This window comes from Cavia porcellus, unplaced genomic scaffold (assembly GCF_034190915.1).
Source record: "Cavia porcellus strain 051 isolate PalLab524CR breed Dunkin Hartley unplaced genomic scaffold, mCavPor4.1 scaffold_31, whole genome shotgun sequence".
Classification (NCBI taxonomy): Eukaryota; Metazoa; Chordata; class Mammalia; order Rodentia; family Caviidae; genus Cavia; species Cavia porcellus.
The window spans coordinates 33321492-33337124 of NW_026947514.1; the positions used below are offsets into that span (position 1 = coordinate 33321492).

A 15633-nucleotide genomic window follows, 5' to 3' on the forward strand; every position below is an offset into this window, starting at 1 on the left:
TTCAAGGCTAGCATGGGCTACAAAGTAAGTTCAAGGCCAGACTGAACTGCATAGTGAAACCCTGCCTCAAAAAGACTGGAAAAAAAAAATAAAAAACCCAAATCTGCCAGTTTAGTCAATAAATCAAAAAGTAAAATGAAATTTTTCAGATCTTTTCTTTACATAGCTGAGCAAGAAGAAAGGATAAGGAGGAGGAAGACAGAGCAAGATAAACTATATAGGAATGCAGGTTCCAGGCAAGAAGTGATGTTTACTCTTGGAAGGAGGAGACTTGGAAGTAAAAAGGTGAGGTGAGCAGTCTCTGCTACAGTGTGGAAGCAGGCGTGCAAAGGGCAGAAGATGGCATAAGGAGTTACACTTGGCAAAGCAGTTACACCTAAGGAATGGTAGGAACTAAGGCTGAACGGGAAGGGAAGGGTGCACTGGGAAAGGCTGAGAAACATTAACTTTATCTAGTGGTCTTCTAGAAACTGATTCACCCAAAAGTAGGAAAAACACCTGAGTTTTTGCACTTGCTGATTCCTATGCTGTAAATACTTCTATTGTGACTGATTATAACAATCCCCAAATGCTTGAATATTGTTAAACTGGCTTCCTGATTTTAGCTAATCTCTCATAAGACAAATCCTGGATTTTTGAGTAGGAAAGAGATAAATAAAAGTTAAATTTGGTATCAGCAGAATGGCCAGGGTAGAGACAAAAACTGGAATGGTTTTTTTCAATTTTATTAAAATAATTCTATTGTGAATTTAATAAATTAATTGACCACAATACAAATTACAAAAAAAAAAAAAAAAAGAGGAAAGATATATTTGGAGAGAAAAATCAAAGCAGGCTCAATAAAAAGTGTTGAGTGTGGAAGAGAGATTCCAGATGAGTCAGCTTTTCAACCCGGGAGACAGAAGGATGACAAAGTATCACTGAGTGTAAAAAGAAAACATACTGGGATTTAGCTCAGCGGCATAAGCACCTGCCTTGCAAGCAGGCAGTCGTGAGTTTGATCCCTGGTACCAATAAAACGGAAAAAGACCAAAAAAAAAAAAAAAAAAAGAAAACATACAGAGCATGTTTAGCTTTTGTAAATATGTTATTAGTTTTTTAATTCTGAAAGAAATCTCTAAGAAGCAGGAGTTGGCTCTTGCAGTTTCTGAGACCATAAACTAAGGCTGCCAAACTGTGAAAGACCTTCTGGCCAGTCAATTGGGAGGCTTGTTAGACCTAAAAGCCCCCTGTATTCCATCACAGACAATTCTAGAAAGTGAAAAGGGAAGAGAACCTGTAAGAGGCAGGTACACCTACCCAAACCCATATCACTGTAACCGAAGTTCAACTACAACAAAAATTCAGAAATGTCAAGTAAGCGCATTCAATACAACCAGAAATCACCCTTTTACTTGCTGTAATTCCCCCAGCTACCTAAGACTTACTACCAGCAAAACCATAGCCAGCCTGACCTTTGCTAATAAGAGAGGGAGGAGAAAAGTTTGTACATTTATCACTACGGAGGTTTTTTAATCTTTCTGTAAAGTTGATCAGAAATGTCACGTCTCTAGGGGTATACACTTTTAGCCTTACATGTTCTCAGTACAAAGAAAGGCTAAACCTCCATGGGACTGCTGGTAAAGTCAACATTTGACCATCAGTCTCAAAAGAAAGCCATTTAGTAGCAAGGTCCTAAGACAACCCACAGAAGAGTGACAAACCTCCAGATGGAAATAATGGATGCCTGTGAAAATGACTCACTCAAGTAAAAAAGGAAGCTCACTTACAGGGACAGGGCAAGACTCTACAAATATAAGTGATCAGATGCCAGGAAAGATGGCCAAGTCAGCCAGATTTTGGCTGGCTTCACTGGCCACTGCCCATTAGCCAAAGACTCCTAGCTCTCAACAGGAGGCAGAGAGGCAGAGGGGATATATGTCAGTGTTAAGTTTCAGCCTCCCCAGGACAGATCCCTTACCTTCAGACAGGGACAAATCATCAGCTGGAGACACCAGGTCTGCCTGAGAAGCAAGGGCTCCGCTAAGATGGGTTGTAATTTGATTCGTCAAGATAACCTGTGAAGGGGAGTGGGGCAAAGAAAGAGAGGAGACCAAATTAATTATTAGGACTATCAAAAGGCAGACTGTGGTTTAGGAGAAGACTGATAACTACCCAGGTAGGAAAATCCAAGCTCTAACTTTTACCAACTTTTTTCTTCAGCCAGGGTTTAATCAGTCATTTAAAACCTAGAAAATTAAGAAAACAAGTTTTTTTTTTTTTTTTTTTTTTTTTTTTTGCATAGCTAATCAATTCTTCCTAAATGCTGAGAAAACTGGGACTGAAAAGTGTAACCATATTAACTAAAAAAAAAAAAAAAAGCGAATCAGAATTAAGATGCACATGCATACATCTTATCAACTTTTAACTATGAAAACTATGTCTACAATGTAAGATGCTGTTAGCGCTGGATAAAAGTAATAATTTAAAATCTGGATGCCTGTTACCTCTTCCTCTGTTACCTCAAAGGTCAGTTTCATTTCCAAATTTATGAAACAGGAATAAGATTCACCTCTAGGGGAATAATAGCTTTTTAAATTAGTCAAATTCTAACAAAAGAAGTCCAAAGTCTCACTAAAATTTGTTTAAAACACAAATTTATACAACCTTACCTATACAAAATAAAAAGAACTCCAAAACTACCTAACCCACATGGTCCACTGCCACACAGTATTTTTACATTTGTCATAGTCAAAAGATTTTCTTTTCCTAAAAAATGAAATTCTTATTTATAAAATCTACCTTACTGCTTAAAAACCTAAAGAAGGAATAAAATGCAGATTCTCTGCTGGGAAACTGTAATACGCTTAAAAATACAATAGTTTTCCAAGATTTGGGGGATCCCATCCTGGGTAGAAACTATGGGCCTCTTGGTTACTGAGAGAAAATGTCCCTTCGGACAAGGCAATTTGGCATCAAGGACAAGGATTAGTGCTTGGAACATGCATCTAGTTAACTGTCTTGGTCTGTCCTGCGGGTCAGCTAAATCATCTCCTTCTTCATTATCCAGCTTTTCTATCACACCTCTGTCAATGTCTGTGGGACAGACTAGTGACACATTATAAATCCTGTACCAATGGCAGCTTAACTGGGGACTGAAAGGGGAGCAGGACCATAAGGTCAAGTTAAGAAATGAAATTTTCTGTTAGCAGAGACCACCTCTTAAGGTCTTCAGGCATCAAGAAGACTCATGAGTCTCCAGTTACCCTGTATTCAGGTATTATGGGATTTCACTCAACATTTGTTAATCTTGCCCTTGTATTCTTTTATGTTGCCACCTTTCATATGGACTGGTAAGGATCAAATAAAATGTCTTATTCAATTAAAATGGCTGGAAATGGTCGAACAGCCTACTCTTTAAGAAATAACTATTCCACATTATGAGTAAAAATAAGGAATTGTATTCCTCCCTGTCTTTATAATATAGAGTCTGAGCTTTGTAGTTTAGTAAAACTGGGTTCAAATTCTAACTTCGGAATTGAACACCTTGGGAAAGTTACTAAATCTCTGAGCTCTATGTGACTATAGGTAAAATAGTATCTCATAGAATTGTTAGAAGAATTAAGTGAGATAATCAACATAAGGTACTTAAAACAGTAATGCTTAGCAAATATTTAATACTAAAAGATATTGTTATTTCTTTCAGGTTGATGACATACAGGTTAATAAATAAAACTGTGTTACATGCTTCAGATAATTTGTTCTAATAATAGAGCACTAAATCACAATTTTCTACATCAGAAAATACTTTGGTATTTTCTTATTATTTCTACTAATTTTAGTCATTTTAAGTTTTATTTAATTGAAAAATTCTGTAAAAATTACAGTAAGAAAAGATAGTTAAAGCAAAGCCAATAAGACATTGATATTGTTTCAAAATATTATATGCTTTATCTACCAAGGAATGAAATAATGGATCTGTTTGACTTTCAAGAGATTTAACTATCTAAGTTTTAATTTTTACTGGACTCAATTTATTTTCTTAGTACACATTTGCTTTATATAATGATTATATTCCTTGTGAGATGTTGGTACATGTACATAATACATCTCATTTCTTTTTTCATTCCTTTTTCCTCCTCAGTCTCATTTCTTGATCCTCTTAACATTTAAAAAGATCAACTTCTCTACTTTCTGTTGTCTTTTATTTTGCTCTATTTTAAGTTTCTCATATAAGAGAAACTATGTATTTCTCATTTTTAAGCCTCTATGTCGGTTTATTTCATTTAACATTATGGTTAAAATGACTTAAATTTATCCTTCTTTATGACATAGTAGTACTTCACTGCATACCACATTTTCTTCATCCATTAAGTTATTAGAACCATAGGCTCCTTCCAAGATTGTGCTTCATAAACATGGGAATACATATATCATCTAATATAATGTCTTCCATATGATGGATTGATGATAATGAACTCCAGTGATGTGGTTAATAGTTTAAGAAATATAGTACCTATTGTAAGTATAGGACTTATTGTAAAGTACAGCATGTAACCATACATGGGGGATATTAAGAGGTAAAGGTACTACATATTGTCTCTGAAAACTTACAGACTAAGTAATAAGGTACTGAATAAAATATTTAAATTACATTTCTTTAGTTTTTGTCCTGTAATGAAAACTTGTACTGAGATGATAGTTGCATTGTACAGAAGTAATGAAAATGCAGAATGTAAAATAGATTATGAATGACTTCAAAAACGTTCTAAATTGTGATGTAGCTCTGTGGTAGAGCACTGCCTAGCATGCAGGAGGCAGTAGGTTCAAGCCTTAGCATTTCTGGAAAAGAAAAGAAAAGCAGAAGAAAAGGAGAAGAAAATATTCACCCTCCTTTCCACTTCCAATGGAAGAGTTAACAGAGAAAAAAACACTTCACTCTCCATTGGCAAACGAATGAGCTTGTAAGTGGTTTTGTTAATAATCTTCTCCCTTTTTATTATGAGTCTTACAGTCAAATCACTGAATGGATACATAAGACCAAAACTCAGGGGTTCTCTAATCATATCAGCTTAGTGGATTGTGTGGTTTTCTAAATCTGTGTTCAGCAATATGACAGAATGGAAATATTTCCAAAAGCATTGATTACAAATAATTATGACTTGGGCAGAAGTCTACATATGTATTTTCCTCCAAGGCAATCTGGAGCTGTAAAAACGATGCTCTTAAAATAACTAATAAAACACTATGACAAGTCGTAAACAAAGTCTTAACACTATCTGGTTTCTGAAAATAAGTTACGACTAACATGTCAGAAGGGCTTTCCTATGCTTTGCTCCAATGGAAAACTGGGGCCTCTGATGCCTGGTACTGAATCTGTAAAAAAGCAGTTTACACAGAGGTAAGGACAAGTACTCAGACCTGCATTCAGATCCTCTGTACTGCCACCTCCTCGCTGTGTGACACCAGGCAAACATCAGAACTTCTCTGAGCGCTTTAGCACTTATCTCAGTTTTGAGAATTAAACTGAATAATCTATTTGAAGTACTTAGCACAGTATTCAACCTATGGTAAATGTAACCCCATCACTGCCACCAGTTATTGCTTATTTATTATCCTGCTTTTTCAGAAGCCTGATTTTCAACATTACATGGTACTCTATGAATACATACAACTTTTATGCTTTATGTTTAATGTATCCATTTTAATAAAAGAAAATATTTTCTCATTTACAAAAATTATGAACAGAGGACTAATTCTGTACACAGCTCACTGTTGACAAAGAACAAATACTTGCTGTTTACATCTTCAAAAGCAATAAAACTTTAATTGAAACTACATCTGCTATTTTTGTCATTTCTCTCAAAGTATGTCTATTTGAAAACACAAAACATACTTTCACTACCTTGACTGTAAGTCCAAAGGCCAGCATAGGACTCTTGGAGAAAGGGAAAGATACGTATTTTTAATAGTTATGATTACATCTGAAGTTAGAAGGAGACAGATTAAAGTTTGCTCATTAGAACGAATGCCATTTCACCTTCTGGGAGGAATAACAAGCCCCATAAACTATTCAGAGTAACAACTATAGCAACTTTTCATAGGTAGACCACTTAGTTCCAAGGTTTACTTGCATTGCCTTCTTGCCTGTAGGATAATTAAAGAGCTACACTTGTATATGAAATGACCCCTCATTTAGTATCACAGAGACCTCAAGTCCCATTGTTAATGCTTCCCTCCCAAATCAAAATGGGGGAACATTTCTTCCTTCAAAGACTGTGGCCCTGAATTCCAAATTTTCCCTTGGATTATCTAACTTCTCTAAACATGTACTATTTAACCATTCTATCTTCAGGGGCACAATGTCTATACTCAGTTTAAGTGAACAATTAAGATCTCTAAAAAAAGAAATTCAAGGTAAAGTTTTACAAATAAATGGAAAGACAGGAACCAGTGATGGAGCTAAGAAGAACTGGTAAGGGAGATGGCTGGGAAATCATTGTGGTTTTGGTTAGAAGGAAGTGGGTGTCCTGGGCATGAAAACCCAACACACACACACACACACACGCACACACACACACACACACACACACACACACACACACATACACACACACACACCTCTCATTTCCACTAAGTATTAAATAGGCAGATAATGGGTACCTTGAGATGAGAAGGTAGGAAGATAATGAACTGGTCATCAGCCCTCAGGGCCAGGGCATTGGATGAACTGAGCCTCCTCTCCCCTACTGTATATATCCAGTGCAGACTCCTCCCTGCCCTCAGCTGAATTATTCTTCTTCACCTATACCATGACAAGAATATATATGTAGGCTACATCAAATCATTCTCAAGCTTACTGCTCCTGCCCCAGAATGCATTTTACCTTAGTGGGCAACCAGACCCACTCTACATGAGGGATTAGAGATATCATTGTGGGAGGGAGAGGCTTCATAAATAGTCACTCAATATACTGGAGCCTACCATAATTTTGGCATGTAATGGACAGAAGAGAAAAACGGGACAGCCTTGAAGCAAATAGAGTGGGGAACAGCCAGGTCTAAAAGCATAGCCTTCCATGAAAGAAGCTCCTTTTACTCTTATAAGCTCTTATAAGAAAACAGAGAATAGAGAATATGTAGTTGGCTAAGGAGAGAATATATTGACAGTGCAGATTTTTAAAGATCTTTGAATATAATAAATTTAGCTTTCTGTGGGGTTAAGAGGCAACCTTTGTAATCGCCATGTCCAAATCATGTGATATTAATAGAAAAATCATAAACCAAGTAGGTAGCTTCAGCTTCTAAGAAAGTCAAGTATGTGAGACAATCTACATAAATTCTGTCAATTTTTCTGGTGATTTTCAGTGGCCCTTGATACATGTGACTTGTCATTTCTGAGGCCACAGAAAACCTGGAAATTAAAGCTCTTCATGGAACTTGTGTCTATGCAAAACAGAGTTTACTGGGAGGGTTGGCTAGAGCAACCATGAGGCAACCTCAGGCATCTCACGGTGCACTTTTGTGCCCATAAGAACATTTACTTCCTCCTCCTATCTGCTCCCTGACAGAAACCAGCCACAATCTGACAAAAGGAACCAGAGAAGTTTCAAGATCACTTTAACTGGGCCAGTAGGGCTGGATGCAGTGATTGACCTGATACTTTCAGCTCCCAGGTGGACAGGCAGCCTACTGAATGGATTAATGGGGCCAGTCAAAGAAAAGCAGTGAGACCTCTACTTTCCACCTGCCTGGGGCTCAGTCTAGCACTTTCAAAATGAAGTGCTGCCTCTACTCAGAACAGAAGTCGCAGACAAACTTTCTTTCTGTACTAAAAATAGTCTATGTGCTTAGCTACCACTTAAATGTTGTTTTTGGTATCTAAAATTATCCTAATTGCCAGACATGACAGTGACCTATCCAAATAGAGGCCTTGAATTAAATCAGAAATTCTGAATTTTAATCTTAAGATTACTGAATGACTTGCTTTTAAGGAGACAGAGGCTGGAACTTTCCTGTGAGAAATTGTTCAGGTTCACTGAATCCTTTCATCATCAAGGATTGAGAGAAAGGCCGGGAGTGGTTTTCACCATTCTTTCATGTCCCAACCATGATGGCATCTGCCCCAACTCGTCAGCTGTGAGACCACAGTGAGAGGGAGACAGGAGGAAGAAAGCAGAGGAGGAAAGCAGACCAGCCAAAGGGGTGAGGACAACAGGGAAGCACCCATCCTGGCAAGCAGGTCTCCGAGCCCAGCTCCCCAAACTCAGGCTCTGCTCGTCTCCCTCCCTTCCTGCCCACTTCCCGGTTCAGAAAGAGATACACAATATCTGCTGTGAGTAAAAGTCAGACTGAATATTCTGGAATTTGAGTATCATTAAAAACAAATCTGGTTTTACTATTCGCTAGCTTAGTTTTGCCAATCTCTGAAATATTATAAATCATTCCATGATAAAAAAAAAAATTTTTTTTTTGTTCTTCAGCTCAGAGAATATCAACTGTCAGTTATAGAATAAAGAACTGATAAAGCTTTAGCATTCTAGGCTGCTATTTCCACCTCAAAGAACTGCACAAAAATTGCTTTCTGGGAAAATCTGAATGGCTATGGGGGAATTTCCTTTTGAAATATTTGTAGCAGAGGGCCAAAACTTCAATTTGGCTTGAAGAAAACATGGGTGTGGGAGTTGAGCAGTCTGTTTGTTTATTTCTGGCTGTATCTTTAATCTGATGTAGAATTCTGAGAAATGCTCTTTATCCCTCTGAACCTTAAAAGTGTTGAATCCTAAGAGATATGAAGAAAAAGAATGTGTCATGACTGCTAAAAGAAATGTTTCGACTCATACAGTACCCACAGTACCGGTGCTGCACTCAAAAGCCCACCACTCTCAGTGGTTTTCAACATCTCCAGGCTTAAGAAAGTTGAACAACTGGCTGTGGCTAAGACAGAGAGAAAAGGAGAGGGTGAGACTGACAACTGGATATAATTTGTGTTTATAGTGAGAATACTTTCAATCTTAATAACATTCAAGCCTCTTATTACCAGCCTCAAGGAGAAACATCTCCCCAAGTTTTCCCTGTGAAAGCCACAACAAAGGTAGAAAAGCTCGATGCCTGAAGGACAGTCGTTGAAGGACACAACACAGAGGGAGAGAAAAGGATCTCCTGGGCTTTATACTCACCAACTGGCCCACTCCCAAAGGGGATAATCACACTATTACTTGCACTCCTTTACCACTGAGTTCAGAGGAAATGCACCGAGTACAACTGTGTCTCCTTTTGGGCAAGAGGAACTCATGGGATACTACCTGCGTGGCACAAAAGGGAGGCTTTCTCTTTAACCTGCTTCTAGAGTGCACACTGGAGGGCAGAGCCTGAGCCAGCAGCCGTGGCGCTGTGGCCACAAGCAAGGAGAGGACAAGTTGCACTGTCAGTGGCCCTGGCCCAGTTACCGGGGCCAGCAGTTGTAAGGAGGTCACAAGTAGGAGACTGGTGTGCTGTTTCCACCCTCAGCCCAACCCTGACGGCATCCTGTCAGTGATCTGGGACCCACTGCAGGAAGTAACACGCAGTTGGTGAGCTGTGACAGGGCAGTCAGCGGGGCTTCCAATGGTGCCTTTGCCAACTGTGTTCAATCTTGTAGTTAGCATGGGGTCAAGAATGTCTGGCCAGCCAGGGCATAGAAAAGAACAAGGCCAATTCACAGATGATGCTGAGGTTCACACAGACATGGAAGGAACTTTCCTACCAGCTGCACTGTGCATTTGCTGTGGCTGGGCCGCTCTTGGGTGAGGTTTGTTTGGTTGTCTTCACCCACACCCTCACTCCTGCCCACTGAACTCCGCAGAAAGTCAGAGGAGGTGAATTTCCAACCACCTCGAGTTTCTGCTGACCTTTTTAGGTGTTTTTGATACTTGGGGGTGCTTTCTATTCACGTGTATGCCTGTGTTCTGGGGATTCCCCTCCCTTTGATTTGCAAGGAAGATTAGAAAGACACAGCTTTATGATTAACTCATTATAGATGGCTGGTATTAACTGATTTCCCCTCCTTAGACTTATTTGAAACCAAGAAAACAGTTCTGTTGAGTCACTTGCTCCCTGGGGATCTGAAAATACAGCTTTTGGGGGAGTCCAATCTGATTACGACCAACTCTGATCTCCCCCAATAGTGGTTTACGGTAGGCTAGTCTGCCTCATGTCTCTATGCTACCAGCTCAAACTGCATCACAGCCACCAAGAACTCTCCAAACTTACTGACTGGACAAATACAGTTTTATCTCCAGACTGAACCTGTGGCATAAAATAGGAGCAAAGGTTATTCACTACCTATTCAAAGAGAGGTCAAAAGGTCTGCCTACGAATAAATTTTCAAGTCAGCGGTCACATCAGATATGCTGTTATACAAAAATTATTTGTTTGATGTACTCAAGGATATTGTGTAAGGTGTTATGGGGGGGGGTAGAAATAATGTTATCTGTGTCCAAACTCAAATGACATCAATATAGACAAACAATGATAACCTACAATTAAACACAGTCAACATAGGAGAGACACAAGAAGAATAAGTCCAGAATAAATACACTAAATGGCCAAATGTTTACCTGATTAGTAGAGGTAGGCTTCCTTCCACAGTCAAGTCCTTGGAATGGAGTTCTCCTGTCATAAACACTAACAAACCAACTCCCAGTCACATGTTATAGGCCCATTAGAACAGATGGGCTGGCCAAGGGCACATCTCACATGAGGCACCAGTCCTACCAAAGCCACACAATAAACAAGTTTTTATTCTCTGATGGCACGGAAATGGCTACTTGGAGCACTGCCTCAGAGTTTCTAGAGACGATGGTGAGGGACATCTACTCCACATTAGCTAAATCTGTACAGTATAACTATACATGAGGGCTAATCTGTGGTTTTCTCTCCCTGGTTTTCATGTGATTATTTTCCACCCATCATCTTATATGAATACAAGAATAAGATACCATGGTGCTTTATTCCTTTCAGTTTGTTTCAGTTTGTTCACTCAGTGGTCTTGGCTAACATTCACCAGTGTGTGAAGAGAAGCTGGGAATTAATTTCTGAAGCAGAAAGTAGGTATCATGTCCCAGGAGAGCAGGCTTTGTACAGAAATGTCCTGGTCTCCCATCTCAGCTCCACCACTCAGTACCATACTCTACACTTGCTCAAGGAGGCTAATAAATCTCTCCATGCCTTATTTTCTTCAACTGTATGATGAGATAGCAATCACATCTATAGTACACATAAATGAATTGGCATATAAAGCAATTAGAAAGTGCCTGACATCTTAAGCACCTAACAAATGAGTCTTTTGTTGTGACATTCTCATTCTAGCTTCTATATGACTCATGGTCACTTCTTCTGATTCTCACCCCTGTCCCAAATGCCTCACTCTGAAATAACTCCCCTTATTCTTAAATTTCCAGCTATCAGGGGTCAATTCAAATCCTTCCTCTTCCACTTTTCCCCCCTGATAATTCTATCCTCAACTCTCAGTTCTTAGTACCCCTCTACTAGCATCAGTACTAAGTAATTTATTACAAGAATTTTTCTCTAATTATATAATGTGTACTATTCTCTATCTGTAAGGTAAATATTATGAGATTTTATGTATTTCTGAATCCCAGACCTCACTCTAAAAGAGAAGACAGAAAACCAGCATTTTTGTTGAGCACTTCTTTATGCATCAGAAGCTATCCCAAGTGTTCAGCATAGATTGGGTCATTTCACATTTACAGCTCAGTAAGCCAAACATTATTAACCTAGTTTTGAAGATGAAGAAATATGTTCAGAGAAATTGAGCAATTTGCTGAGATCAAATAGCTAGCATGTGAAAGACAGATTCAAACCAGGTCTGTATGGCTGTCTAGTCTATATGGAAAAAGTCACATAAAGGTTCTCGACACAAAAACTCATGGCCTCACTGGTATTTGTTGATTGTCTTCAGAGTAAGGCACGTGTTGATATTAGATCAACCAAGTCCCATGTTTAATGCAAAATCACATATAAGGAAAACTGTACAAAATGTTTAAGAATAAAACAAATTTTAAAAAAGAATAAAACAAATTTTCAGTAGCAAGAAAAAACCAGTCAAATATTAGGATTCTGTTTGGTAGTGCTGGAATCACTGAGTTGCAAGCTGAAGAGGAACTATGCTCTGGTAAGTATGGTGAGGGAAAGGACACAGATTCCTGGATTCTATTTCTGTCTTGGCCACTAACCACCCTGCTAATATTTTCACTTCTGTTAAAATGTGATGACGAGAGTTTCAGAAGAAAATCTGTCACCTGAGAACAGAATAAGAACAGGCAGTTAGCTGGTTAAATGTGGCAGGGCCACAAACAACATTGGGATCTATAATAGTAGTTCACAGTTGGGACAAATTCCATTTGGGCATTTGTCTTTCCAGCTTCATTTAACCCACAGAGAGCAGCACTGGGTGTGAAGCAATCCTTAAGTATAAGTGGTAATAGAATCTATGTTTTTAAACATCCTACAAGAGCTATCTTTAGTTTACGTGGGATCCATTCAAACCATTTAAGTTCCTGTTTTCCAATCTGAAATGATATATTTTCCCAAGTAGTTACTATGTACAATGTCAGTACTAAATAAGAAAAATAACTGATTTTTAGTATGTTTAGAATTCAACTCATGAAGTATATTAGTGCCTTTGTATCCTGGAGAGCACTTGGTCTTATGGTAAAGGCACAGCTGGGATGGAGGTATGGAACAAAAGTTTATCTTTGGTCTTCAAAGTCATCTCATCAAAAGGCTCAATCTGAAAGGCCTGATCACAGTAAATGGTTAGAGTTGTTTCTGCAGTTCTGTATAGTGTACCATGATCCCTTTGAAAAAAAGGGACACAGAACCTGTGGGCAATGACTAGCCATGTCCATCAGTCCCACTGAATTCAGAATCCTGGAACTCTTATAGAAGACTTCCTGCTCCCATCAAGGGCTGGGAAGGGATCATCTCCGAGAATAGATGCCCTGCTGCTTTGGAATGGGAGGACAGGCAAGCTCTTTTCTTTCTGGTTGTTGACAACATAGCATTTCTTCTCATGGACTCCTCCTGCCCTCCCAAGGACCACACTGAAATGACTAAGACTGCCTGTCGCTCCAGTAGATTTATTCAAATAAATAAGCCAATTCTCTTTAAGTTTGTGGTCTCAACTTCTTGTTGGTTTATTGCAAAATTAAAGGGCACACAGAGTAGAACCATCAATCAGTAACCAGCAGAGGAATAAGCTCTTCGTGGAATGTACTGAGAAGTAGGAAAGTAGGAGAAAAAAATGAAAAGAAACCTCATGAAATGGACAGTTGTTAAGAGAACATAGAGGGGAAAACAAAATCCCCATTTCACATGCAGCATTATTTAGGAAAAGTCTTATTAAAGATTTCCTATCTCATGAGGAGAGCAAGCACAGGAACTCAAACAAAAATCCCTCAATGATCTGGCATTTATTAATGCTGGTTTCTTATGAGGTTTGCTGTACTCCATAGACAATCAGAGATCATGAGGCCAAGGAGCTGGAAGTGACTCAGCAGGCCTGAGACCAAGGGAGAGAGACCAGAAGTCACTATTGTTTATTACAAAACAAACAAACATACATTGGCCTGTAGCCTTCTACCCAGCTGATCTTTCCTTACCATCCTTTTATTCAAAGTTAAAAGGTTCGTCTTACTAGAATTTCTAATAAATACTATTTGATGAGGATAAAAACTGAAGAGCCTAGAGGAAGAAAACTAACATTCACTGAGTACTCCTGTGTGCCAAGCACCATCCTCAGGGTTTTATTTAAATAAGCTCCTTGAAGGGGCTTGGGATGTAGCTCAGTGGGAGAATTCTTGCCTTGCATGTATGAGGTCTTGGGTTCAATCCCCAGCATCACAGTTAGTCAGTCAATCCATCCATCCATCCCTTCTTTATTCCTCATCATGAACCTTATGAGATAGGTAACACTATTTCCCCACTTTAAGGAAAGATATTAAGCAACTTGCTGACCCTGTCATAGCAATACTATGTGTCGAGAAAAAGTCACTTTTTCCAACTAGATACTCCACCTTCTTTTCTTCCCCCTTCTGGAACAGAAAACATGGCTTTATATCTAACAAACTATCATATAGATATCTGAAGCATGGTTGAAATATAAGCTAGATATTGGACAAAAATAAAGTTAGTAATTTATTAAAATTTTAAGTACTAATTATGGTTAAAATATACTTTTTCTATTAAAAAATATTATGTGGATGAACACAAACAAGGGGAACAAATAATTCTTGTCATAGGAGAGGTAAAAAGAGAGCTACAAGAGCCTAGACAATGGGAAGAGATGACTTCTCACAGAGGAGTGACCTGGGTCTGAAAGGAGGGCAGAATTTAGACACTGAAAGTTGTCTGGAGGGGTATTCCAAGTGGCAGAAGAAGCCCCATTATTACATGACTTTGGGTTTATCAAGTATTTCAGAGGAGATCCTTCAAATTCTGGAATGTTGAAAGTCACTAACAGGGGGCTGGGGATTTAGCTCAGCGGCATAAGTGTCTGCCTTGCAAGCAGGCAGTCGTGAGTTCGATCCCCGGTACCGGTAAAAACGAAAAAGACAAAAAAAAAAAAAAAAAAAGAAAGTCACTAACAAAGTGACCCATCTGTTTCTTTCTACAATTATAGAATATATATTTATATTAGGAATTCAGCAGTCTCTAAAACAAAGCATTTTTGAAAAGCACAGAAACAGCCCCCGGGTGAGAGACATTGGGGAGGACTTCCCCCTCTTTTGGGAAGGAGAAGCAACATGTCTCCTTAATTTCCTCCTGCCGTTGAAGCTGGTTCCTACTGTAAGATCCTTACAAGTGGAAAAAAAAAGTCAGATGAGAAATTCAATGGTGTGTGTGTGTGTGTGTGTGTGTGTGTGTACACAGAGCTAAGTTCCAAACTGTATTAAAAGCTAAATTCTTCTAAAACACATCAAAAGTTATCAGGCTCCATTACAGGGAGAAAAGAAAAGCCCTACTCCATATAAAACAGGGATTAGGAAAAATATTTATGAAAGACTTCTTCGCAACACAGGAGAGTAAAAACTAAAACAAAACAACAAACAAAAACAACAACAACAAACAAATCATCCTCTTAAATGACTGTGTGTCATCAGTGCCTATCCAGATGATTTCTCTTCAGTTCTCTTGGACCAGAGACTTCCCTAGACTCAGAGTTTCCTTAGCCCAGAAAAAGGAGGCATCATTAGGCAAAGTAAAGGTCCTTAAAAAAAAGTCTGTATTTACAGATATTATTCAATGTGAAAGACAGCTTTCTAGTTTGTCTATATTTTCAAAGCCAACAGCAAAACTCAACTAGAGATTCAAATAAAAGTTTTAATCATTACAACTGTAAGGATGTTACTTCCTGTACATATAGTTGATCATTAAATAGTACTTAGGGATAATATCAATTTGAAAGTGAGCAAAGAAAGATGGCCCTCTGGAGTTATACTAGCTAATTAGCATTTACTGGCTCAGAGAAGACATATAATGAAAGGACAGAATATGACCCCCATAAAAGAATGACTCTAGACCTTGATCATTAATGAGTCCCAAAATCATTATATGAAAAATTGACAGAAAACATTGTCATGGAAGGATCAGG

At 38.5% G+C, this 15633-nt stretch overlaps 1 protein-coding gene across 8 annotated transcripts in view; it reads right to left on the reverse strand.

The window, feature by feature from the left end:
* Positions 1–15633, reverse strand: part of Rad51b (RAD51 paralog B) — a 569590-nt gene that overhangs the window by 159264 nt on the left and 394693 nt on the right. For all 8 annotated transcript variants that reach the window (XR_010044997.1, XM_063241557.1, XM_003472290.5 and 5 more), the window contains one exon: positions 1961–2057. Coding sequence is in view for 7 of the 8 variants with exons in the window: in XM_063241557.1 (XP_063097627.1) it covers positions 1961–2057 (97 nt within the window). In the remaining variant the exon portion in view is untranslated. The remainder of the gene's footprint in view (positions 1–1960; positions 2058–15633) is intronic.